Consider the following 27,580-nt stretch of genomic DNA (forward strand, 5'->3'; position numbering starts at 1 on the left):
ATTATACAACTTGTGAGAAATAAACCCGACAGTCAGTAACCATAGAATAGAAATAACCTTTCCTATTTTTACCATTTAAGAGCAAAAAAGAGCTAAGGTGTACTTAAAGCTTTAAAAAACTAGCATTATTCCTCTAGGCCCAAAAGGGCATCAAATCCGGGCCAATAATTTGAAATAATTTAGATCATTTAAATAGCTATAAAAAACTAGATTTTTTGTCTATACTTAGGATGGAAATAAATGTTTTTTTTTATGTTCCGCATGCTCCTGTTAGAGCCCCCGCCATTTACATAATTTCGCAAAACCCTAAAATAAGACTAATCATATAAAATGATTCGCTCCTGTAAAATCTATTATGTGACAATTTTGCCGAGGAAATAGCCTCCTAGGACCTTCATGAAGAAACCAAGCACCAGAATTTGCGAAAAGTAATAACTAGGTTGATTGAAAATGGATCATCCCCGTCAGGTATAACTGACAGCAAGCCAGTCCCTCTCCAAGAGAGATTAATTGTTTACAACGCAAAGCCTCTCACACATGTTTTTAGTTTGAGCCATAAGAGACAAGAGTCAAATTTCACAGATTCCTGCTTCTAAAGCACGAGGGTGAAAACTCACCTTAATTCCGTAAAACGAAAGGTATGAACAAAAAGAATGATTTCTTTGATAGGATACATTGGTAACGAATGGATGGGAGATGTATTTTTACCCAGCGAAAAGAGGGTATTTTATGCTTTAAAACTAGTATAAACAGAGCATAGTGGAAGTATTTTTTTTGGTGGGGGAGGGGGGATACTACAAAAAGGCACTTACTTCATTGTAGGAATTGTGACGTTAGAGGGCATGTTCTAGAAATTCAATGGGAAAAGGAAGGACATGTCCTTAAATGTATTGAATGAATGAATGAAAGAATTTTATTAATGACCTGTCTTACAATAAACAGAAAAAGACAGAGCACAAACTAGAAAATTTGTCTACAGAGCACAAACTCGCCACTTATGGCAACCACAACGAAGAAGTGAATCTAGGTTAATCGAAATAATTGACTTCTGAAAAGATGGCATATTATAATCCTATTCTAACCTTTATATAATTTTTGCGGGAGTCACCATTCCCTCAGACTTACCTTTAGTTTGTAAGTAATTAAAATTTCAACCCTTTACCAGTTTCATTCTATCTAAATAACGAAAAAAATGTATTCTTATTATTATCATTTGGTTTTAGCTAGATATCCTGAGTTAAGACTAAATCTGGTTGCTATGGCATCGATATGTTATACTGAACGAACATCATAATTTGGGCCATTGACCTATATAAATACAGGTGTCAAAAGGTATCTCATTTGCATAATTATTATCTGTATTGTATATCATTTTGGTCGGTTTATATTTTATTCTGGTCCCTTATTGCGATCTAGCGCATTAATGCATTGACCTGTATAAATACAGGTATCAAAAGGTATTCATTTGCATAATTCCTATCTGTATTGTATATCATTTTGGTCGGTTTATATCGTATACTGGTAGGTTTATACGATGTGCCCCCAGTATTGCATATAGCTGTACTACTGATATTCAGCGTCAAATACTTGGATATTTGCCTCAAAATTACATTCGAATAATAGATCACACTATTCGATACGCAAATCTCACGTAAGACACCAGATTCGGATTTTGTACATATATTACAATAACTAAAGCCGTACAAAGCCGAAGTAAACTTTCACCCGGAGAGAGCGTACGTGATAGGTAGAGACATAATGTCAGGGGGATATATCAAAAATTTTTAAGGAGTTCTTGCTATCTGAACCCATAACCTAAACATCTCACTTAACCATAACTATACCTAAAGATCAGCAACCTAAACATCAATACTCAAAATCTCACTTTTGTGATTTGCAATGGAGTATGATATTTTCAAGCTCTCTTTCCAAAAATTCTCCTCCTCACTTATGGCGAATGAACCGAGAAGACAAGCACTGACGTCTCCTGAAACGTTGCCTAGTTACAGTAGTTGGCCTGTAGGGGTTCTATATTTAGCCTGCCCCACTGATATTATTTTGGATTCTCTATAATTCAGCCAATTTTGGAAGCCCCAATATAAAATTTGTAACCATTATTGCAAATGAGTTTTTTTGCATGATTTACTTGGAGGGAAGATTGAGCAGGATAAACAAAAGCTTTTCTAGTAGAGATTTTTGACCACAATACAGCTTCCCACTCCAGAACTCTTCGCCAGACATTTGCCCATATGAACCCCCACCGCACATATCCCTAGCCCTCAGTGCTCGCCACCGCGCAAGATACCATCGATGCCGTTCCTAAGGACACAACTCACCGCCAAAACGTTGCTCATCAACCAATTTCTCACCAGTCAAAAAGAAAAAAATCTGGTTTGTTTGGATTTTTATTCCGAAACTGTCACTGTTTGTCATGTGACTGTAATAAGGCAAAAGACAGTAAGTGCGTATTTGACGAATGGCATTTGGTCGCGTTAAAATTGGTGATAAAAGGCTTTTGAAGTCACTACTCCTTTTTTATACCTACTCTTTTATATATCTCAAACTCGAGACGCGACGACTAACCCGTATTTACGGGTTGATTCAAGACACCGCTGTAGAGAAATACAATGTATAGCGTGGTCTTAATTGCGTATACGATATTTAAAGTGTTGTTTTTGGTTTTTTTTTTGGGAGGGGGGGTACCTAGGTTAGGTGATGTTACATATTTAATATATGCTATGCTTTGCCCTCCATCCCCCCTCTAATGTGCAAATATATAGCCCAAATATGTTTCTAAACCATTATATATTCATCCTATTTTATTTCATTAGCATTAACCAAACTAGTAGTATATAAAAGAGTAGGTATTACATAAGAGTACCCTAATTTTAAATACAAGCTGGAAATTGCAATTTGAGCCAGTTAAAGAAAAGTACAGCATACAACCTTCATAAATAAGTTCTTTTGCCGCGGACACGAATCTTGATTGAAGAGTCGGGATTTGTGCCACCTGTTTAGGGAGACAGTCAACGCCTTTTATCCAAGCTCAATAATAGATGATAGTTCAAAAGCCATTTAACTACTGGAGCAACATCGAAGCACCTACCACACAAGCTCGCTTAAGAAAATACATGAAATTCTTTTTTCCAAAAATCAAAAATAAAAAAAAAATCATTTTTTATCTTTTTCACTCTCAGGTAGACAATCAAAAATTTTGAATCCATACAGAGTTCGTCGTGTAAACACCTTGTTTTTGGATACTAATCTTTTAAATAAAGTAAGATTTCAACCTGTGTGTTTCCCTACAGACATTTTATAATCGGCTTATTTATTCTCTGGCTATTGACTTTTTTTACTGTATATAAATTCCCTTGAGATTTAGTGATTTATTAAGTACAGAGACTCAGACAGAAACATTTAATTACCCTAGAGGATTGTATTCTTTATGGACAGCAGCGGTATGGCCGAAATGAATTCCAGATCTAGCTGCGTTGCCAGAGCTTGATTGTTGCGCTGTGGAAAGTGCGCCCGAATTTTTAGAGCAGTGTTGCCACCTACTGTACTGACTGAATATAAGCCAAAATTCTAATAGTAGTTTCCGAAACAGAATATTGATTGATAACATATACTAGACAACAAGCAGAAGAGGGGAGGGTTCCTGCCGCAAGCGCCGTATGTACCTGCCGGTATTTAGTTACCCTTAAATTGCGGGGAATTGGTGAGTGGGTCCCGACACTTCCCTTGTTCCTAGTATTGTGTGGACGGAGGCATTTGAAGTCTCAGAGGCGTTTGTCTGTGCAAACAAACCAGAAATCGTCAGTCGTGCGCGCAATATCCCAAGCTGCTGTGCATAGAGCTTGTTACGTCATGATGTTTGAACAGAGTGAGAATTTGCATTATTCGCCCGTGTTGAATTTCGTTCAGCGAAACAAGGAAGAGGGAATAGATGATGAGACTATCAAAAGATTTGGAGCGGAGTTTTTTGATTGCGAAGTGATTGTGATCGCAAAGAAATGGCTGGGCTTGAAGCTGGATCCTGATGCGCCATTTCAGAAGCGAACCGGAACGAAGGCACCATCTAGTCACCTTGGTGATATCTTGGAAATGCTGAGAAAAGGTGATTCAGATTGTTTTACAATTCCGACTTTCGTCATTCGAAGCCCTTCGGAAGTGCCTGTTATCCCGGCTTCGGCTTACTCGGCTTTGCTCTCGAAAGTCAATGAACTGAACTTGCATCTAAAAACTATATCCAATCAGTTTGAGTCTTATTCAGCCAATTTTCCACCGCTACCCCAGCCTGGGGATGCTGCTTCTTCACTATCGAGTAGCCATGCTACAGTGATTGTTTCAAACCTTCCGCAAACAATTTGCAACCCCAAAAGTCGAAAGGAATTCTTAGACCAAGTGTCAGGTCACGAGTCAGTTTCCAGTGTCCGCCCACGAGGTGACAAGTTGTATGTCAACATTGAGAAATCTGTTATTTCGGATTTCTGCAATTCGATTAGTGCAGCCGCATCGGGTGCTACCACTAAAACTGTGCTTAAGCGTCACCTTGGGATTGCTAGAGGTATCCCTGAGGATTTTGACATTGCTGGACTAAATTCGTACCCTGGTGTGACTGAAGCCACTCGTTTCGGCTCTTCACAAACAATTAAGCTAGAGTTCTCGGATACATTCGCAAAAGGCAATGCCATCAAGAACGGCCTGAAAATAGGTTACGAAATATTCCGTGTGTACGATTTCATCAGTGTACCCCGTTGCTGCTTCAAATGCCGATCCCCAGATCACATGATGAAGGATTGCACCAGTCCTGTTGATAAATGTGCTCGTTGTGCCGGTAATCATACTGCCACTAAGGAAACGCCTTGCCAAAATAGCCCCAAATGTGCAAACTGCAACGGTGATCATACATCCTTTAGTTTGAAATGTCCAGTGCTCAAGTCTCGCGTTTCGAGTAGTGCCCGAAAATGATGCAGTCCCTTTCAGCTGTCTCGTACAACATAAATGGTACCAGAAGAAAAGAGCATGTTATTGACGAACTTGCATGTAACTATGACATTGTCTGTTTGCAAGAACACTTATTATCGTCGGCTAATACAAACCTGCTAAAAAGAAGTGCTAATCACGTCGTGTTCGTATCGGCGGCACGAACTACTTTCGGACGGCCGTCGGGTGGGCTTGCGTGTATACTGAACCGAAATAGTGTTGCTTGCTACTCGCCTGTGCTTTTTCACAGTGATCCTAACATTTTGGCCGTGCGGATTAACGATTTAGTGATCGTAAATGTTTACTTGCCTTGTGACAGAAAATCGGTTCAGTCTCTTAACAGATTCGCTAAGACTTGCAGTGTATTACAGAAACTTTTGGAATCCGTCTCAAATCAAGGTTATCGTTTTTTGATCGCTGGAGACTTTAACGCTGACCTGCTGTCATCGAATATTCGCTCGGATTTGATATTTGATTCGCTGCCGCAGTTTAAGCTGGTTGAAAAAACTTGTATATATTCTTATCTTCATCATTCCGGTAGTCAAAGTAATATTGATCATGTTGTTTGTTCTCCGGGCCTACCCGTTTCTACTGTAACTGTTCATGAAGATCATTGCGATTTAGATCACCTACCGATTTCGTTTGTTTTTCAAATACCGATTTGTACTAATCGTAATGCTTTACAAGCAGGACGAAGATGGGTTTTCCGTCGAAATTGGAATAAGATAAATTTATCGCTGTATATTTCTACGCTAGCTATGCTACTTGCTACAATTCAAGTTCCTTTCCACCTTCTACAGCTTAGTTGTAAGTCTTCAAATGATAAAAATACTCTAAATGATTATTATCTAAAATTAGTATCTTGCCTTAAAACAGCTGAATTGACCGCTGTACCACAGGAGCGAGTCAGGCGAAACACGCGTAAACCGGAGTGGTCGTGGGATCCTGAATTGAAATCGATTAAAAATAAAGCAAAGTTTTGGTTGCGGATTTGGGTTTCTTGTGGTCGTCCGTCTGAAGGGGTTATTCATCAAATAAAGCAAAAGACAAAATTAGAATATAAAAATTACCTGCGCTCGACTAAATCAAAAATATCGAATTTCCCGTTAAGTAAATCTGATTGGCAAAAGGTAATTAATTCTGAAAAACTTGATGATTCTTTTGCTACAAGCCCGATTAGTGCCGGTGCATGGCATAGTTATTACAGTAAAGTTTTTAGTTCAGTGAATTATCATGTCCATTCGGTTTTTTCGAAACTTCTTATTGCCGCACTTCCCGTATCGCTGAGCCAAACTCAGATTTTGCCTGTAGAGCTCTCTGTGGTTCAGCAGGCAGTAAAAAGGTTGAAATCAAATTCCCTCGATTGTGATGGCATTTCTGCCAACCATTTAAAAGTTGATTGCCCACTTCTTTTTCAACACCTGCAGTTGCTTTTCCAAATGTGCTTGTGTGCGTCTGCGGTACCGGATAGCTTCCTATGTGGGTCTGTAACATCAATTCTTAAAAGAGGGAAACCTCCTAGCGATTGCTCGTCGTATCGGCCAATAACTGTGTCATGCAATCTCAGTAAAGTTTTTGAATATGTTCTTCTTCCGTCCATATCGAGTGCACATTTTGGCGAAAATCAGCTTGGATTTTCGTCTGGGGTGGGGTGCCAGCAAGCCCATCGAGTTCTAATTAATCTTCTTATCGATGCGACTAAAAAGGGATATGAACTCCATCTTTGCGCCTTGGACCTTTCCAAGGCTTTTGACAACGTCGTCCACTCACAAGCTCTGTTTTCCCTTTTTAGTCACGGCATTAATCTTTCTCTGGTTTCTCTCCTTCGTTATTGGTATGCCAATTCTTTTCTACGAATAAAAGCTGAAGGGGTTATTTCCGATTCTAAAATTCCGGTTCGGCGTGGTGTCAGACAAGGTGCTGTCCTTTCCCCTTCTATCTTTAAACTTTGCATTTCTTCTGTTTTATCTTCTATCCCAACCACTTGTATTTTTCAGGCGATTAATCTTTCTTACATAGCGTATGCTGATGATATACTTCTAATTAGTAGGACTAGAAAAGGTCTTTCTGTTTCTGTATCTTCAGTTGCAACAAACCTTAGTAAGATTGGTCTATCACTGAATTTTTCTAAATGTGAATATCTTTCGTTTAACAGTAATTGTAACTCGCCTTTAGATTGCGCTTCTTTTTCTGTCCCATGTGTCTCTTCTTTTCGGTGGTTGGGTATAAATATTGCTAAAAATCTTAAATCTCTCCGAGAACAAGCCGTGGCGAATTGTAAGAAAAAGATCCAAGTTTCTTACTCCAAAATTGTTGCCAATCGGGGGAAATACAGTAGGAAGACCCTTGCTAAATTGTATTCTGTTTTTACTGATCATTCAATTTTGTTCCTTTCTGGTGTTTATCCCATTCTTGGGCGAAAAAATACCCGGTCATTACGTTCTTATTATTTTCGGTTCTCGCGTTTTCTACTGTATTTGCCTCCGTGGTACCGGAACCGTAACCTTGTCTCAGTTTTTGGGCTTCCAGATATAACTGAAAAGCTAGTTGAGCTTGCTGACAAACTCCCCCATACAGTGAAGGCTCTCCCAGCTCATCATGGGTTTGTACGCCTCCTTCATTGATTTAGTGTCTTTACTGTGTATTTAGTCGATTTGTATGTATTTTTTCTTTTCTTTTATTTATACTCCGCTTTTGTTACCTTAGCGGGTTAAAAATAAATTATTATTATTATTAGTAAAAAATTACTTAATCAAAAACGATTAATTAAAAAACTACCAATTAAATTTAAAAATTTAACTAAATTAAAAAATAAGTATTTTTATTCATTAAATACTTAATAAATTATAAACAAATATTGCTAAAATAAATATTAATTCAACTAATTTTCTAAAAAAATTTACACATTAATCTGAGAAAAATAAGTTGTAGTTTTTAAAATCACTGAAAATACAACATTCGTCAGACAACAACGATCCCTCATCCATCAGTAGCTCGTGTCATCTCGCCGTCAATTTGAATCTCTGTCGTAGAGAGAACTACCCACTGTGTAACCTACCCGCAGGTAGAACGATAGGACTGCGGTATGCCCTGTACCCGAAGCTAGCCTTGGTTAGTTGTTAAGTTGAAATGGATGGTGATTAAACAGAGACTGGAGTTTAAGAGGATTTAGATTGGAATATACCCCTGCTAAATTATTACCTACAAGGTACAATTCAAATTCTAAAGAGAGGGGAGGGGGTCTGCAAATATAGTTCCAGGAGTGAGAAACTCCTTGTTCATTCAGTGTCAGATAGGAATTACTGGGTAATATCTATTTGATCTTTGCTTTTCTCGAATGGCCGTCTCGCGTGTTTCCCAGCTAATAGAACAGTACCATTTTGTCTTTTCAAAATGTTGATGAGGATAATGCCAAACCCACAAAATCCGTCTAAGCCTATATATAAGGCTTTATATAGTCTAAAACTATATATGTCCTCTTTGGGGGTATGAGACATGGACAATATTACAATGGCAGCTAGTGTTATCAAACAGTTCGTGGTAACGAACTGTAAGTAAGGAGCAACCCGGCTCAATGGTAACCGAAACTCTAAAAAACGGAATTTTGATACCAATAGATACATCAAAAGAATCAGATTTTAATTCTGATTTCAAATATATAAGATCAAGTTTAATTTTACCTATCAAAAGTTACGCGCCTGAGAAAATTTGGCTGATTTTCGAAAAAAGGGGGAAGACCCCCTAAAAGTTATAGAACCTTAATAAAAACCACACCATCATAATCAGCGTATCAGAGAACCCTACTGTAGAGGTTTCAAGCTCCTATCTACAAAATGTGGAATTTTCCATTTTTTGCCAGAAGAAAGATCACGGATGCGTGTTTATTTGTTTTTTTTTCCCCAGGGGTGATCGTATCGACCCATTGGTCCTAGAATATCCTGGGATGGCTCATTGGAACGGAAATTAAAAGTTCTAGTGCCCTTCTTAAGTGACCAAAAAATTGGAAGGCAACTAGGTCCCCTTCTACGCTTATTTTTTCCCAAAGTCACCCGATCAAAATTTTGAGAAACCCATTTTGTTCCGCATGGTCGAAAATATTATAGCCATTTCTTTTAGGATGACTTAATCCCTCGAAGTCCCCAGGGGGAGGGCTGAAAGTTATGAACTTTACCCAATGTTAACATATAGTATTGGTTATTGGGACCCGGCTCAATGGTAACCGAAACTCTAGAAAACGGTATTTTGATACAAATAGATACATCAAAAGAATCGGATTTTAATGCTGATTACTCATCAAAAGTTACGCGCCTGAGAAAATTTGGCTGATTTTCTAAAAAAAGGGGGAAAGACCCCCTAAAAATTATAGAACCTTAATGAAAATCACACCATCATATTCCGCGTATCAGAAAACCCTACTGTAGAGGTTTCAAGCTCCTATCTACAAAAATGTGGAATTTTCCATTTTTTGCCAGAAGAAAGATCACGGGTGTGTGTTTTTTTTTTTTTTTTTTTTTTTTTTACAGGGATGATTGTATCGACCCAGTGGTCCTAGAATATCGTGGGAGGGCACATTAGAATCAAAACTAAAAGTTTTAGTGCCATTTTAAGAGACCAAAAAAATGGAGGGCAACTAGGTCCCCTTTTACGCTCATTTTTTCCCAAAATCATCCGATCAAAATTTTGAGAAAGCCATTTTGTTCCGCATGGTCGAAAATATTATAACTATGTCTTTTAGGATGACTTAATCCCTCGAAGCCCCCAGAGGGAGGGCTGAAAGTTATGAACTTTACCCAATGTTAACATATAGTATTGGTTATTGGGACCCGGCTCAATGGTAACCGAAACTCTAGAAAACGGTATTTTGATACAAATAGATACATCAAAAGAATCGGATTTTAATGCTGATTACTCATCAAAAGTTACGCGCCTGAGAAAATTTGGCTGATTTTCTAAAAAAAGGGGGAAAGACCCCCTAAAATTTAGAGAACCTTAATGAAAATCACACCATCATATCCCGCGTATAAGAAAGCCCTACTGTAGATGTTTCAAGCTCCTATCTGCAAAAATTTGGAATTTTCTATTTTTTGGCCGAAGAAATATCCCGGGTGCGTGTTTATTTGTTTTTTTTTTTTTTTTTTTTTACAGGGATGATCGTATCGACCCAGTGGTCCTAGAATATCGTGGGAGGGCTCATTGGAATGAAAATTAAAAGTTCTAGTGCCCTTTTAAGCAACCAAAAAAATGGAGGGCAACTAGGCCCCCTCCCACGCTCATTGTTTTCCCACAGTCACCTGATCAAAATTTTGAGATAGCCATTTTGTTCAGCATGTTCGAAAATATCACAAGTATGTCTTTTAGGATGACTTAATCCCCCGAAGTTCCCGAAAGGAGGGATGAAAGTTTGAACTTTACCCAATGTTAACATATAGTATTGGTTATTGGGAAGTATACAGTACAGACGTTTTCAAGGGAGATTTTTCCTGGTATTGGGGGGGGGGGGTCGGGGGTTACGTGGGAGTATCTTTCCATGTAGGAAGTTTTCATGGGGAAGGGACATTGCTATGAAGGGGACGCCGGACTTCCCAGCATTATTTAAAAAAATATCAGAAATTAAATATAAAAAAGCAAGTTCTTCAACTACAACAGCAGCAACATCAAAACTTTAAACGAACAGAAAATATTACATATATTATTGGGTTCACCACCTAGTCAACACATCGCTCTTTAAGCCAGAGATTTTTTAGTACTTTCATAAGAGCTTAATTAACGACCTTTGTGATTAAGCGGTAATTTTTAAAGAACTGGAACAAAATCTGTACCTTAGCTTTAAATGCTAGGTACTGAATAGGGGCCGAACGTACTAATATAAGCATTGAGAATACATGAATATAGAATTTTATTACGTAAGTTGATTCGTAAGTTATGTACATTTATTACTTATAAAAACGTTCGTAAACAAAATTAAACAAGTTTCGAGAAAGCCATTTAAACAAATAAAAGTAAATTAATATGAAAATTTTGTTTTAATTATTCATTTACTGTGAGCCAAGATCAAAACCTGCATTAATTCAAAAACGTTCAGAAATTAAATAAGAAACAAGTTTTTTTTTAACTGAAAGTAAGGAGCGACATTAAAACTTGAAAAGAACAGAAATTATTCCGTATATGAAAGGGGATGTCCCCTCCTCAACGCCTCGCTCTTTACGCTAAAGTCTTTTATTGTTTAAAAAAAAGAGTTGTGAGAAAGTCAGACTTTAGCGTAAAGAGCGAGGCGTTGAGGAGGGGACAGCCCCTTTCATATACGGAATAATTTCTGTTCGTTAAGTTTTAACGTCCTTCCTTGCTTTCAGTTAAAAAAACTTGTTTTTTTTTAATTTAATATTTAGAAGGAGAAATGAATGGAGAATGCACGGAATAGTTCTTTTTCTCCTATTTGTGATCCGGGTAAAATACTACTTTAGCTACTTTTGGCTATCTTGGAAAGGGGTTAGGTTAGAAAAATGAAGCTTCCAGGGATGGGTCTACAGGCCAAAGTATGTCCTGGGAAGCTATTTTGAAGTGCGTACCTCCACTCCTTCTCCCCGTAGAGGGTCATGACCTTTGATGAACTTTATAAAACTGTGTGTCATGAAAGTGAAACCTTGCAAAATAGATCTTCTGCTTAAATGAAGAACAACAAAATTGTTTTCTGCTCCACATCTTTGCTCAATCCTAATTTATAAGGTTTTAAAGATATACAAATACATTTCCTAGATTTTGAAAAAAGAACATTGATATGGTTTAAAATTCTATCCAAATAACAGGAATTGCATTTTCAGAACTAAAGCCACAGAAGAAGAAACTGATAACTTAAAATTAAGGTAAAATTTTGTTTTGTCAAAATTTCAAGTTCATACACTTGTCATGTAGGCAAATTTCAGGACCCACTAGAGGGAGAAAGAGTGGAGGTAGGTATTTCAAAATACCTTCTTGGGACATATTTTAGCCTGTAGACCCATCCCTGAAAGTTGTATTTTCCTAACCTAACCCCTTTCCAAGACAGTCAAAAGTAGCTAAAGTGGAATTTTACCGTGATCTGCCTTATACTATGCTTTACTGAATTTCTTGTCTATGAAATAAGCAAACAAATAACTAAACTTTTAGTATAAAATATTATTCTTTGTAAATATATATATATATATATATATATATATATATATATATATATATATATATATATATATATATATATATATATATATATATATATATATATATATATATATATATATATATATATATATATATATATATATATATATATATATATATATATATATATATATATATATATATATATATATATATATATATATATATATATATATATATATATATATATATATATATATTGTTAAGAATCCAGTAGTCACACGATAAGTGAAGTTTTGTTAATGCAAATGAAATAAAACAAAATAGGATGAAAATATAATAGCGTAGTTCAGAAATAAATTTGGGCTTTTTATTTGCACATTAGGGGGGGGGGGTAAAGCAGATCAAATGTTAAATTCCTAACTTAACCTACCCGATGTACCTTGTTTTGCTCATTCAACCCAAAAAGAATTAAAATTAAAATCTTTGTCTCTAAATAAGCATTAACTCACAATTCAGCGAATATCTACTTTTCATACAGCATCTTTGAGATTTCGATGCGGTCTTTCTCGCGTGTTTACTGGATTCTAAATAAGTATCTATTTTTTTCATAAGGTGAGTTGCAAAAATCTTTTAACCTTGTACCAGTTCGCGGTTAAGAAATTACGAAAATCGACGAGCTAGGCTAATTAGGCTAAATTTGTCGAAGTTTTGATTAACTTGCGTAATGAAAGCTGAACGTGCTATTCACCTCACCATCTGCATCTTTATCCAAATATCACAATTGCTACCGTCAAATTTGCGTCTTTCCCCCCGCCCCCCTCGATGCACTTAGTTTACATTAAAGTTTTGTATTATTTCTCATTATCAGTTGGTTAAAAATGGAAAATACACAAAGATGTATACAGGGGGGGTTAGGGGGTTTGAATTCCCCCTCCCCGAAATGTTTGTCCGACTCGTAAAAAGTAATAAAAATGAATATAAACAAATTTCTTATGTGTTTTTTTGTGTACATCCCCTCCCCTTCCCCCCGAAAAAATCATTTTGCAGCCCCTCCCATCGAAAAAATCCTGGATACGGCCATGAAAATATTATAGATTTAAACAAATTAACAGAGCTTAGTATAAAGGGACTTCCGAAATCCCCAGTTCGTAGCAACGGAATGTAAATGTAAAGGTTGTAATGGTGTAAAGGTAAAACATGCTACAACAAAAAGAGACACATTTTTATATTGCTAATTTCATACTAATTTCATGCGTTTTCAACAATTCATCCCCAACCTCCCTAATGATCTCAATATCGTCCTAGGCTATGTAAAAATAACAAAAAACCTAACATGATAATTGATGAAAACTGATTCAAAACAGATAAAAATGGAAAAAAAAACATCAATATAGGATTCATTTATGCTTGCTGCATATTATAAGGTAAAAACTCAATCAAAGTGGTTATTTTTTGTGTAGCCTAAGGCTATATGAAACCATTAGAGGGGTTCTGGGGTGAATTATCAATAACACAAATAAAACTAGAACAATAAGCATGAAATTAACAATTCCGAAATATACCTCTTTTTGCTATAGCACGTCTTTGAAGATATTTCAATACTTACATGTTATAGCGACCACATTCTGTTCTTGAACTGTAATGAAGCCAGTTTTTTGTGTCGACATAGTGATAATCAGCTTAGCCTAAACGAGATAAACGGTATACATGCAGGTATATTTTAACTAAAATTTAGCATTTAGAGGTGTTTAGGTTAGGTATTTAATATAACGCGTTCTGGGCGGCCTGCTTTCTATAATTCTCTGCTGTAGTTTTCACAATTTTGTTAATAAAGTATTATATTTTCATCATATTTTGGTATATTTCATTAGGTTTAGCCTAACTTTACTTCTTAACTTTAACTTAACTTTAACTTTTACTTCTTAACTTAACTTAACTTTACTTCTTGTTTAAAAAATAATGAAAATTTATATTTTTTCCGAGAAGGACGATACCGAAGTATGTTATTTGTTTATTCGTTTGTTTGTTTTGTTTCCATTGGTGATTGAATAGCACCAAGGATTCTAGAATATCGGGAGAGGTCTTATTTGAGCGGAATTGTAAGTTACAATTCTGTTTTCACGTAGCAATGATTGCACCATATTAAAGTGGCATAATATTCAATTTTGTGACAAAATATAACAATTACCCATAAGAGGGCCTAAATCCTTTTGAGTCAAAATTTTGAGATAAAATTATCGAATCATTGATTTAGAGTTATCGACAAATTATATAATAAGCTTTCCTGTTTCGAAGGCCACAAAGCCTCGCGAAGGCGCTCTGTTCGTATTAATGCTCTGTGCAAGATATTGGCAATTATTTTAAAACTTTATTTAACTGATCTAATTCAATTGAGGCTTGTTAAAATCGTTTACCACAGTGTAAAATAGAGTCAGCTATTACGGAAGAAGACCAGTGGATCTTTTTATGGGTGCAATGGGGGGGGGGGCAGAGCCTTAAATAGTACATTTTATGTCCAATTTTATAACTTTCATCAGTCCTCCTATTAAGGGTAACCTTAGAATGATATTAAGACAAGATTTATTCATATTGAACAAAACATAGCATGGATACATGACGTTATACTGACGTTATAATCATGACGTTTAAAAGTATGACGTTATAATCCCCACAAAGGCTCCTTTGTTTTCGAAAGTGGGGGGAGACACACGAGTCTTAACACAACGTAACTAAGAAAAAAGGCGTTATGGATAATAAGGAATGTAAGATCACATAAGGAGAAAAAATCAATAGGCCTAAGTAAATTGACAGTGAATCCTTGACAAATAAAGGTAACAGATGCCAATTTTTTGCAATTTTGAAGAAGTTAAACGAGTGACACCTTCGAGCTGATTCAGGTATCATGTTCTTTAAAATATGAATTGACGTTAAATGAATTTAAATATGATTTATATTACGAAAATGATAATTAGTCCAGATAAGGACTCAGAAAGGTCGTCATGGAGCAAGAATCACATTTATTAAAAAGGTACAGAAATTAAATTAAAAAAGTGGTATGTTAGCGGGAAACTAAATTTAAAAACAAGTTTTTTTTTTCAGATAAAGCAAAGAGCGAAATTAAAACTTAAAAACCAACAGTGATTCTTTATCTTTTTGAAAACCCCTCATACGAAAAACAAGAAGACGGAGCAAAAATAAAAAAGGAACAAAAGAATAAAACTTAAAACATTAAAAACACAAATTTAACGCTTAAAACACACCACAGCTTCAACAGATAACTGTGTCAGTACCGGTGTCCAAAGATGATTCAGTTTTGATAAACAGGAATAATACTTGGAAACTTGCATTTGCATGGTAGCAATCGGGTCAACAATATTAGAATTTCTTACAAGATAAGAATTGCGGGTCAATGTGGGGAAACGTAAAACATATTTCATAAAACGAAAGAAAGCTGATTTTTTTTTTTCGACTTATCTTGATTTCTAAATAATTTCCAAAAAGGTGCAATGTACAGATAATGCGGCAAGGTAACAGAATTAAGAATTTTCAGAAGAAGACGACGGTCCGAAACGTAAATTAGGTTTTGCAGAATATAAACCTGTCTACAATATATATATATATATATATATATATATATATATATATATATATATATATATATATATATATATATATATATATATATATATATATATATATATATCAGTTACTTGACAAGTGACTTCAGTTACCAGTGTCAAACATGTCAAAGAAAAAGACTTATGTACCATACTGTAGGTTTTGTTTCAAGTATATATATTGTGGGAAATCAGAGTTCACCAGGCATGCTCTGACCAAGCAGCATATAAAAGCAAGCGATGAAATTGAGACAAAGGTTGGCAGTGGCAAAATTGAAAAACTTCTGACTGCAAACAGTAATTCCAAAGGAATTGAGCAGCACATCTGCATATTTTTCGCAGGGCACAATCTGCCCTTACGTCTTGTAGACACACTGATCCCTCTCCTAAGAACATTATTTCCAAAAGACTAGGCCCTAGCATTTATCACTCTGGGTAAACAGAAAGGTAAAAACATTTTGCAACATAATTTTTCCTTGGTACTACACAACCAGTTAGATGGTTGTGTAGTAGCTTGCTCAAAACTAATTTCTTCTCTGTGATAATTGATGAGACCACTGATTGTACTGTTGATAAGCAGCTAGCTATCATTGTAGTATTTTTAGTGAAAAAGATCTTAAACCTCCTGTCGAAGTTTTGGTAGTGATGGCTCGGCTGAGGGTCGGACTAACTGCATCAAACAAGTCATTGAAAAAAACTCGATTCCCTGTCAAAATAATGTTGGATTTTTGTGAAAATACTACTAACGTCATGTTTGGATCCAATAGATCTGCTTCAACGCTAATCAAAGACATGGTGCCCCATATCTTGAATGTGGAATGCTCATGCCATCTTATTCACTTATGTTCATCCTATGCATGCTTGTTACTTCCCAAGACACTAGAAGACTTGGGGCAAAATATCTATGCTCGCTTTTTCAGAAGCGCTTCCAGGCGAGATAAGTAAGCTGAATTTCAGGAGTTCTTTCAATGCAAAGCACTCTCAATTCTTGCACCAGGAGAGACCCGTTGGTTGTCCCTTCAGACCTGCATAAAGAGGCTTATTGAGCATCGGTTTACTATTGCTAAGTATTTCGTAGAAACCACGTTTGACGATCCAACTGCAAGCAATGACCTTATATTGTCAACAGTACAAAGCAAGTTGACAAAGCCGTACCTTGAATTCATGGACTACTTTCTTGGCCTCTCCAATGAATTCAAAAAAGTTTTTCAATCTGAGCTTCCAGTTCTTTACTCCCTAAGGGTAATTGGCAGCAAACATGTGAATGATGTTGCGTCTGACTTCATGAAACTGGACTATATTCGCAATGTTGCTTTGTTTACCGAACTGGATCCTTACCTTTCAAGTGAGTACCTGCCTTGAAACCAGACATATATGGGAATAGCTGCAACCAATTCAATGCAAGGACTCGTAGATGCTCAAGGGCCAAGTGATAATATTGATCTCTTTTACCAGTCTTGTTGAAAATACTATATAGTCTTAATCAAGCACATCCAAGACCGTTTCAAGTTTGAAGACGAAATTTATGACATTTTGACTTTGGTTGAACCAAGGAATTTAAGAAATTGGAAGCCAAAATCTCTAAGGCCACTACTTGCGAGATTTCCTGTTCTATGAAAAAAGTGTTGCCTCCAGAAAATGGACGCAGAATGGAGGTCACAGGCAATGACTGATGTCACTGAGCTTCATTTGGGAGATGCCCAAGTTCAAGACCTGTCAGTTGAGCAGTACTGTATAAAGATATTTAGTCTGGAGACTCGCAGTGGCGAAATCAAGTACCCGGAATTGCGGAAGCGCATATCACCGATCTTCTCTTTATCTTTTAATAATGTACCAGCTCAGCAGTTGTTTATTCTCCTGCAATTAAACAAAACAGACATCCAAAATAGTCTCGAGAAGGTCACACCAGTCTCACTTGTTAGAGTCAATTACTGGTTGAAAAACGAAGATTAAAACTTCATCAATGTGTCCTCGGTAGTGTAAAAGAGGTTGTATATATCATTATCTGAAGCAAAAAATAACAATTTGATGCTGCGCTCTGTTTATTTTAAGTGGATTGTATGGAAATATAAAGCAAAGTATCCCTTCTTTCTAGGGAGAAAAATAGGGAAAAATCAGACCTAAAGACAGAGAATTTTAGGGAAAATTGATATAAAAATATGGAAAATTGAAATCTAAAAGTGAATGCACTCACCAACAGTTACACTGTGGTGCCGACTCTGTCCTCTGTAAAAACCCAAATGCCAGTTTGTTTGTGGTATGTGATGCCAATTTTCTAGTTGTTGGTTAAAATGCCAACAAATAAAGGCAATTTTACCCTTGACTTGATTTACACAAATGCGTTACTTTCTATTGCCCGCCATTCCTTGTTCCCTTTAGGGGGAATCTACCATGTTTGTTTACCAATGAAATCTCTTCAGTTTTAACCAAACATTCTCTGTTTCTGAATTCTCTTATCGGCCAATTATAGTGGGTAGTTTTTGATTTTCAGTTTTGGATCAAAAATGAAAACTGGTCGTCTGTCATGGGAACAATGAGATTTATGATTAAGTTTTTAACTTTCAGAAGCTGATTAAAACAAATACACAAACTCCTTCCCCGAGAGAAAGGTGAAAATATTATATAACGACTCACCATACATCACAAGTCAATTGAAAAAATGAATTAGATTTAAAGTGAATTTACTGAAGCATGGTAAAACATCCGAAACTTACGCACTTCATAGACACATTAAAAAAGAGATACGTAAATCTGCTTCTTCATATTATAAGCATCAAATCAAGGATTTATCCTCTACTAAGCTAAATAATGGTATAATAGAATAAAAAGAATTTGTGGGGAAACACAAAATAACATCAATTTCCTTCCCCACAAAGAACCCTCGGTTTCTGCCAATGATCTGAACAATTCCATTTCTTCCATAGTACACAGCCTTTCTCCCCTCGGTTTAGACACTCCTCTTAGTTTGAACTCTCTAAATTTCCCCTTTATCTCGCCCTAGACGTAGAAACAAAAATTAAGAACATGAAAATGCAGTCCTTGTCCGCTTGATACTCCGAAAGCCTTTGCTGACATTCTTTCAAAATCTCTATCCATACGTTTTAATAAAATTACCTCATCTGGTAAATTCCCAAATTGTTCGAAATTAGATTTTGCTACTCCCGTGAAAAAGAAAGGTAACAAGCAAGATTTTCAGGGTGTCCACCCCATTACACTTACTCCCGGTTTCTCTAAATTATATGAAAGATTTTTAGCAGAGTGGATGAAAGTAAAAATAATCCCAAATGTTGACCAAAGACAATTCCGAAACTTACGCTCCACATCTACGACCCACTATATTGTTCACCTCATGGACACATTAGGTAGCACACTTGAAAAACCTAATACCTGGCTCAATGTTATTTCAGTGGACTTGCAAAAAGATTTTGATTTAAGCAGAAAAACTATCCAATGAATTTCAAGCTGACCCTAATTAGAATAATTGTGTCTTTTTTCTCTAATAGAATCCAAGTTGTCAAAGACCTTAATGTATATTCTGATCTCCTAATTTACAATGGAGTACCCTAAGGAACCCTCTTAGGTCCAATTTTATTTCTTGCAATGGTAAATAACCTTGGTGTCAACTTGTCTGATAGATGAAAATTTGATGATGATCTAACGGTCTTAGAGTCTTGTTTCAAAAATCTAAAAAGTAGACTAAATGGATATCCTGGAACAAATATCAGGTGAAGCTGCGACTAACGATATGACAGTCAACCTTTTAAAATCAATAATATTTACAATTCATTTTCTTGAGACTCCCCCTTCTTTTTACTTCCCCATGCCCTCTTGAAATATCAGTTAGCACTATGAATTCACTGTGTGTTACCATCTCAAGCGACTTAAAATGGGATCATCATGTTAATGATGCTTTAAAACGCGCAAATAAAACATTGTTCGAAGAATTGTAGGGCCTCCAGTTAGTTTTTGTAGTTACTCAAGTTTTTGTGCAAAAAATGTCCTATCTCTGACAATTTTACATCTTTTTCAGGATTCAAAATGTCTGAAAATCCCTTGCTTGACATAATTAGTGCTATAAAAGATTTAAGTGAATCTGATGAATATGACGATAGTGGACATAGTTCTAACCCTCAATCAAGATGCTGGGGTTTCAGAAAGCCCGACGTGGATTCAATCGGATATGCAGGGACAAATACAAATGACTCTGGTTACAAGAGTTTTTGTGCTACACCTGATGTTCCTGAATATGCAGATTATGATTTGCAAAAGGTAAAAGAGATACCGCATGATTGTTCAAGTGAAGAGCAAATACTGAAACTGCGCAAGGCTCTGGAGTGTGCATTATCTCGTTATAAGCCCAAAGTGTGTGACAAAACCAACTACCTCAGACCTAGAAAGTGCTATTGTTCTGTTTCATGTCATGTATGCCAGTCTAAGACTCAAATTGACTGTTGTTCATCTACCCAAAGAACTATAGAAATAGACAGTGCCCATGTTAATACTACGAAACCCAGCGACATCTATGGCATGGCGAGTGTTTCTGAGCAGTTGGATATGATTTTATACCGATTGCCACCTGGTAGGTGTTTAATTTTTTTTCTCTACAAAAATTATATGGATTTATATTTAGCCTATATATTATTCCTTAGATTTTGTTGAATTATGCTATCCATGGCAGCAATTTTTTAGCCATGGATTTAGAAAAGGACACTATACAATAATTCATTGGGGTCAATTCATGATAATTTAGGGGGGAATATATTTTTAGTCAGGGGGATGTATTTTCAGTGTCGGAAGGAGGGGGAAAATGTGCCGTTTTTCTATGAAAACACCAAAAAAGTATTTTTTCAATGAAAATACCCCAAAAGGGTATTTTTTTTTTACAATCTAAGGGGAGCAAAACAATTCAGTGGGACACAGACCCCTCCCAATTGATTCCTCTGCAATAATTCATGGAAATTTATAGGCTCTTGTAAGGGTGTGTATTATTATATAGTCTGTGTAGGGTGGGTATGTCAAGTAGTCTTAGAGCTAGCCAGCCACAACTAGCTGGTATCTTTTACCCGCCACACTCTTATGCAGTAAATAGTTATCAATGATTATATGCTTCTTAAACCCCGAGAACTCTTATAAGTAGCTCGAATTAGTTTTAAATGCGACAACACGTGGTTATTCTTCGTTCTGGATAGGAATTAATTACAAAAAAACAAGTTTTTTTTAACTGAAAGCAAGGAGCAACATTAAAACTTAAAACGAACAAAACAAGTTTTTTTTAAATTAATTTCTGAATGTTTTTGAATTAATGCAGGTTTTGATTTTGGCTCACCGTACATGAATAATTACAACGAAATTTGCCTATTAATTTTACTTTTTTTGTTTAAATGGCTTTTTCGAAAGTTCTTTAATTTTATTGACGAACGTTTTTATTAGTAATAAATATACGTAACGTACGAATTAACTTCCGTAACGAACTTATATATTCATATATTTTAATACGTATATTAGGGGGTTCGCCCCCTATTGAATACCTCGCTCTTTACGCTAAAGTTCGAATTTCGTTCCAATTTTTTAAAAATTATCCCTGAATCACAAAGGCCGTAAGTTAGTATAAATAAGTCTTATGAAAGTACTAAAAAAAACTTTAGCGTAAAGAGCGAGGCATTGATTAGGGCGCGAACCAAATCATATACGTAATAATTTCTGTTCGTTTTAAGTTTTGATGTTGCTCCTTACTTTCAGTTGAAAAACTTGTTTTGTTCTTTTATTTAATTTCTGATCCTTTATTCCTCATTTTTGTAGATAGAAGGTTGAAACCTCTACAGTATGGTTCTGATATGCTGAATCTGATGGGGTGACTTTCATTAAGGTTCTATGACCCCTTTTATCAAAAATCAGGCAAATTTTCTCAGTCGTGTAACTTTTGATGGGTAGGACTACTTGATGAAACTTATATAGGCCTATTTGAAATCAGCATAAAAATCCAATTCTTTTGATGTTTCTATTGGTATCAAAATTTCGTTTTTGAGAGTTTCGGTTACTATTGAGCCGGGTCGCTCCTTACTGACAGTTCATTACCACGAACTGTTTGATTTAGCGATAAATCAAAACAAAAACCAACAACATATCTTATGTAGCCTACATAAACTTTTATGGCTTCAAATCTACAACAAGCGTTCGCTGTGCCAGGTTTGAAACACAGTTATAGAACCTTAATAGGCTTTGTTCTCAATCATACCTACGTCATATTCTTAGGGGGGGGGGAGGAGAATTTTAGTGGGAGAGGGATGCTTCACAAAGGGGGGATTTACGTCAAAATAACAAAATCTTTGACGGGGGGTCTTTTAAGTCCTCCTCCTTCACCTTTTTTCCCTAAAGGTGAATTGACTCCCCATCCTTTCTCGATCAAAATTTTGCCATTGGTCAGCTCATTTTGATCAGCACAGTTTAAAGGGTCAATAGCTACCCCTTTGGGTAAATTATGACCCCCACAGCCCTTGGGAAAAGGGCTGTAAGTTATAAAATGTGCCCATTGTTTACGAATAATATATGCTATTAGAAATTATCCAGGTATTTTTCTGGAGGGGGGGGGGGGATTTTCCATCGGGTGAATTTTCTGTAGGAAGAAAAACTTCTGGGGGGACTTTCCAGGAGAAATTTGCGAAAGTCTTTGTATTTGTCTTACTCTCTCTTTGCCTATTAAATTTTACATGTGAAGATGACCCGGGGAAATTGTCCAGAGGCAATTTTCAAGGGGGTTGAAATTGTTGGGAGAATCTTTTACATAGGGGAGGGGGATTTTCCATAGGGGAAATTTCCACGGGAGAACAGTCTGCTACCGTTTAGGTAGCCAAACCCCTGTCAATTCGATACGGAAAACAAATTACTCCGTATATGAGGAGGGATGCCCCCACCTCAATGCCTCACTCTTTACACTAAAGTTTGACTTTTTGTTCCGATTGTTTAAGAGAAACTCCTGAAATAAAAGGGCCATTTAATTAGAAAGTGAAGCATTTTTAGAAATACAAAAAAAAATTGCGTGAAAAGTGAAATATTGAGAAGGGAGGGGTAACCTCCTTCAGATACGGAATAATTTCCGATCGTTTTAATTCTTAGTGTTGCCCCTTATTTTCAGTTGAAAAAACATGTTTCTTTATTTAATTATATGTTGCAAAATGGGAGCAATTATGTTTATAAATATTTCAGGGATTTTCATGCACATAATAAGAAAATAAACATTAAGTCAGATATACATTTCTGAACAAGGGTTCAGATATACATACATATAAGTTTTGGAAAAGCCTACAAATTGCCGACAAAAAGTCTATACAAAGCCTAAAAGCCTAGAAAAAGCTTAAAATGCTTACAAGCCCATAAAAAGCCTAAAATGCTTACAAAAGTCTACAAACAAGAAAAGCCCACAAATGATACTCCTAATTTTAAGATTAATTTTTCATGTCCGCTGGACAGGGACGGAGGGGGTCGGAATGTCAATCCGAACCTGCTGAGGTTGGATCCAGAAAGAGGGTGATCCCCTTGGCTTGGGTGTACTTTATTCGGTACTCTTCTATTAAACGGACTCTTTTATCTAGTCTATATGGAATGTCAAACTGTAGATGTGACGAAAAACCCGTTTTTACGGGATGATTCAAGACACCGCTGTAGAGAAATACAATATATAGGTTGGTTTTAATTGCGTATAAGATATTAAAAGTGTTTTTTTTGTTTTTGTTTTTTTTTTGGGGGGGGAGGTACCTAGGTTAGGTTAGGGTAGGTCACGTATTTAATATATGTTATGCTTTGCCCCCCCCCCCTAATGTACAAATATAAAGCCCAAATTTGTTTCTAAACTATTATATATTCATCCTATTTTATTTTATTTCAGTAGCATTAACCAAACTAGCACTATATAAAAGAGTCTGTTTAATAGAAGAGTACCCTTTATTCTTATGACGCAACAGCATTTGTATGGTTTTATCGAGCAAGAAAAGTTGGCAAAATTCTAAACATTTGCCCCATTATCAAAAAATTCTGAATCTACCGCTATTCTATACACCCAGATTCAACAATTAACCTCTTCTTCATTTTTATGCGAAAGTAAATTTATTTTTGGTCCTACAACAAATGGTTTTTGTCAATTAACTTTCATGTATTCAATGCCTTTGACAACTTGCTAAAAGGTTAGGATCCCAAAAGCCAATACCCCGCTGTTAGAGATACCCGATTTGAAACAGCACCTGTACAAAAGTAATAAATCGTTTATATAGCAATGCTGTTGGCCGACAAGCTAATTCAGCCTCCATTAGTGTCCCATTTTAAAAGGATCAGCTACATTCAGGTCGTTTTACCTCCTTCAATGACTTCTTGGTTGAATGGATTGAACAGCAATAAAGGAGTTAAGGAATTGAATCAATCCCAAGTTTCAAATACCGAAAATATATTCTAATTACAAATCCAGGGTTATTTAGCAAGAATGGAAGGAAACGTACAAAATTCTTTCATATTTTTTCTTTTCCCTATTTTGTTCTGGACGGCCATGAGAAATTGAGGAAAGAAATTTAGTTACTAAAAAGACTGAGACCTGAGAAAATATGAATGTCTTGGCCTTAATGTACCTTATTATAGCTATACTAATTATATATAGCTATACTTCTAATTATAGCTATACTTCTACTTTAGGCACGGATATGGGGGTGGGGGAGGGACCTAACTTCCTATCAAATCCTAATTTTTCCCAAATATCTGTGCGCTTCTAATTCCAATTCTCAAATGTTTTGTTTGTACTAACCTCCCCCTCCAAAAAAAGAAAAAATCACACGTATTTGCCTAGTCTGTAGAACTTGCATAGCTGTGAACGCAGAAGGAATGAGCTTACGGCCCATTTCCAATGAAATATCTTGATTTTCGTGATTTTTTCCGTGTGCTTGTCAGTGGCGTAATTTTGTCAAAATTCTGGGGGGGGGGGCAAAGCTGGAGCCAATCTTCCAAAATCAAACGAAAATGACAGTAAAAACCAAAAATTAAGCCATTTGGTACCATAAAGGTACTTTTATAGTACTGTAAAGGTAAATTTGTACTAAAAAATACTGATGTGTTTCTGTTGATGCTTGAAATATGCAGGTTTATCTTATTTTTGACAAGATTTTGGAAGAAACTAAATTTCAGCTGGAAGGGGGGGGGTGGGTCATACCGAGGTTCGGGAAGGGTAGTTGCCTCCCTGCCCCACGAAAAATTATGCCCCTGGTGCTTCTAATATATATAACTCACGCACACACATACACACACACACACACACACACACATATATATATATATATATATATATATATATATATATATATATATATATATATATATATATATATATATATATATATATATATATATATATATATATATATATATATATATATATATATATATATATATATATATATATTATATATATATATATATATATAGGAGGTGTGAAGTGGAGGCCATGGATAAAATTGCCGAGGATCTGGAAGATGCAGCTCGACGGCATAATAGTAAAATATTGTACTGGCACGTTAACAAATTGAGAGGGAGGAGTCAATCCGGACTTGTCCCAGTTAAAGATAGGAATGGGGTCGCAATTAGCGATAAGGAAAAAACTAAAGAGAGATGGGTCGAACATTTTGAGAACTTGCTTAACCGAGATAGAGTTGCAGGAAAAAATATAGAGGAAAATAAAAAAGTTTGTGATACTTTGGATGTGAAGGGAGATTTTCTTTTGTGAGGAGGAATTAGCAACAGTACTAAAAGGATTAAAGAATAATAAGGCTCCTGGTGCTGATAGGGTGGTAAATGAATTTATTATATATGGTGGCTCTGAGGTTATAAATAAGTTACTGAAGATTATGGATATGATTTTTGAAAAAGGGGAAGTACCTAACGATTTTAGGAAAACCTTAATCAAGCCACTTTATAAGAAAGGTGATAAAAGTGAGTGTGGTAATTATCGTGGCATTAGTCTGGTCTCTGTATGTAGTAAATTGCTTAGTAATATAATACTCTTTAGACTGAGAGATGTAGTAGACAAATTCTTAATAGAAGAACAATGCGGGTTTAGAAAAGGCAAAGGATGAATTAACTAAACCTTTACTCTTACGCCAAGATTTGAGAAGTACCTGGTTTTTCAAATGCTTTTAGTCTTCAGTTTTATAGATTATGAGCAAGCGTTTGACTCTGTTGAAAGAAGAGCTTTAGTGAAGGTTTTATCCTTGTATGGTATACCAGACCAACACCTTAAAGTGATTAGTGCTATGTACGAGAATAACACTGCTGCAGTTAAGGTAGGAAATGAGGTTAGCATCTGGTTTTGTATTAAATAATGAGTTAAGCTGGGTTGTGTTTTATCCCCCTTTATGTGGGTCATTTTGATGGAATTTGTCTTGAGGAGCAGAGGAAAGGCAATGGGAGACCACGGAATCAAATGGGGAGAAAAAGTCTCCTGGACTTGGATTATGCTGATGATTTAAGCATCCTAGATGAAATTGTGAGCAAAATGAATGAAGTTTTAGAGGTTTTGCGAGTTCAGGGTGCTAGAATTGGTTTGAAAATTAATGTTAGGAAGACTAAGTCAGTAAGGCTAGGAATAAGTGAAGATGAAAAGGTGACTCTGGGTAATGAAAAGACTGATCAGGTGGGCAGCTTCACTTACCTTTGTAGCATTATTAGTAAAGACGGTGGGATGAGTGAAGATTTTCAATGTAGAATAGCCAAGACTCAGGGTGTTTTTTCAGAGTTAAAAATAGTTTGGAAGGACAGGAAGATAAGTCTGCAAACCAAGATTAGAATCTTAGAAGCTACAGTGATGACAGTGGTCAAATATGGCTCTGAAGCATGGACGCTCCGAAAAGCGGATGAAGATTTGCTAGATGTTTTCCAGAGAAATTGCTTAAGGATTGTTCTGGTGACTGACCGTATTTCAAACAATACGCTATACGAAAAATGTGATTCAATACCGCTCTCTAGGGCTATAATGAAAGAAAGGTTGAGATGGTTAAGGCACGTTGTACGGATGAAGGATGACAGATTGCCTAAGATTATTCTTTTCGGCCAACCATCTAGGGCTAAAAGGAAAGCAGGTTGTCCCCGTCTTAGGTGGGAGGACGTCATAAAGAAAGATTTAAAGGAAATGGGAACTTCGTGGGCGGGTGTAAAAAGGGAGGCTTTGAATAGATTGGGGTGGAGGAGGATCGTGCGTAGCTGTGTTGGCCTCCAGGTGGCTTGGTGCTGCGGTGAGTTGTTAGTAGTGTGTGTGTGTGTGTGTGTGTGTGTGTGTGTGTCTCTCTCTCTCTCTCTCTCTCTCTCTCTCTCTCTCTCTCTCTCTCTCTTTTTTTTTTTTTTTTTTATATCTCTCTCTCTATATATATATATATATATATATATATATATATATATATATATATATATATATATATATATATATATATATATATATATATAATTCACATCGGAATTTTCCCTCTCCCCCCAAAATTGGATTATTCATCAACATTCTCAGTTCAGATACGGGTAAATAACCTTATGTCTTTCTGCAATTGGTTGCCGAAAATTAAGGAATGTATAAGGAATTTCGAGCTTTTTTAGAGGGGCTCAGAACCCCCCCCCCCCCCAGTGGTTTCTCGGGGCAGACTTGGCTCTGACCAATGACGTAATTTTGTCAACATTCTGGGGGGGGGGGGGCAAAGTTGGAGCCAATTGTCTCAAATCAAGTGGAAAATGACAGTAAAAACTAAAAAGAAAGCTATTTAATGCCATAAACGTATTATTTAGTACTATAAAAGTACTATGAAGGTACTTTATAATACTATGAAGGC

At 36.1% G+C, this 27,580-nt stretch overlaps 1 protein-coding gene across 1 annotated transcript in view; it reads left to right on the top strand.

Annotated features, from left to right (window-relative positions):
• The first annotated feature begins 8,064 nt into the window (after positions 1 to 8,064).
• The window catches only part of LOC148944706 (uncharacterized), a 50,045-nt gene continuing 30,529 nt past the window's right edge, over positions 8,065 to 27,580 (top strand). Inside the window, exons 1-2 of the mRNA XM_089100077.1 lie at positions 8,065 to 8,194; positions 19,768 to 20,316. Coding sequence (XP_088956203.1) covers positions 19,776 to 20,316 — 541 coding nt within the window. The 5' untranslated portion in view covers positions 8,065 to 8,194; positions 19,768 to 19,775. The remainder of the gene's footprint in view (positions 8,195 to 19,767; positions 20,317 to 27,580) is intronic.

Source organism: Artemia sp. Qi Xiang Cuo, chromosome 14, assembly GCF_049724085.1.
Source record: "Artemia sp. Qi Xiang Cuo chromosome 14, ASM4972408v1, whole genome shotgun sequence".
In the NCBI taxonomy this organism is placed as follows: Eukaryota; Metazoa; Arthropoda; class Branchiopoda; order Anostraca; family Artemiidae; genus Artemia; species Artemia sp. Qi Xiang Cuo.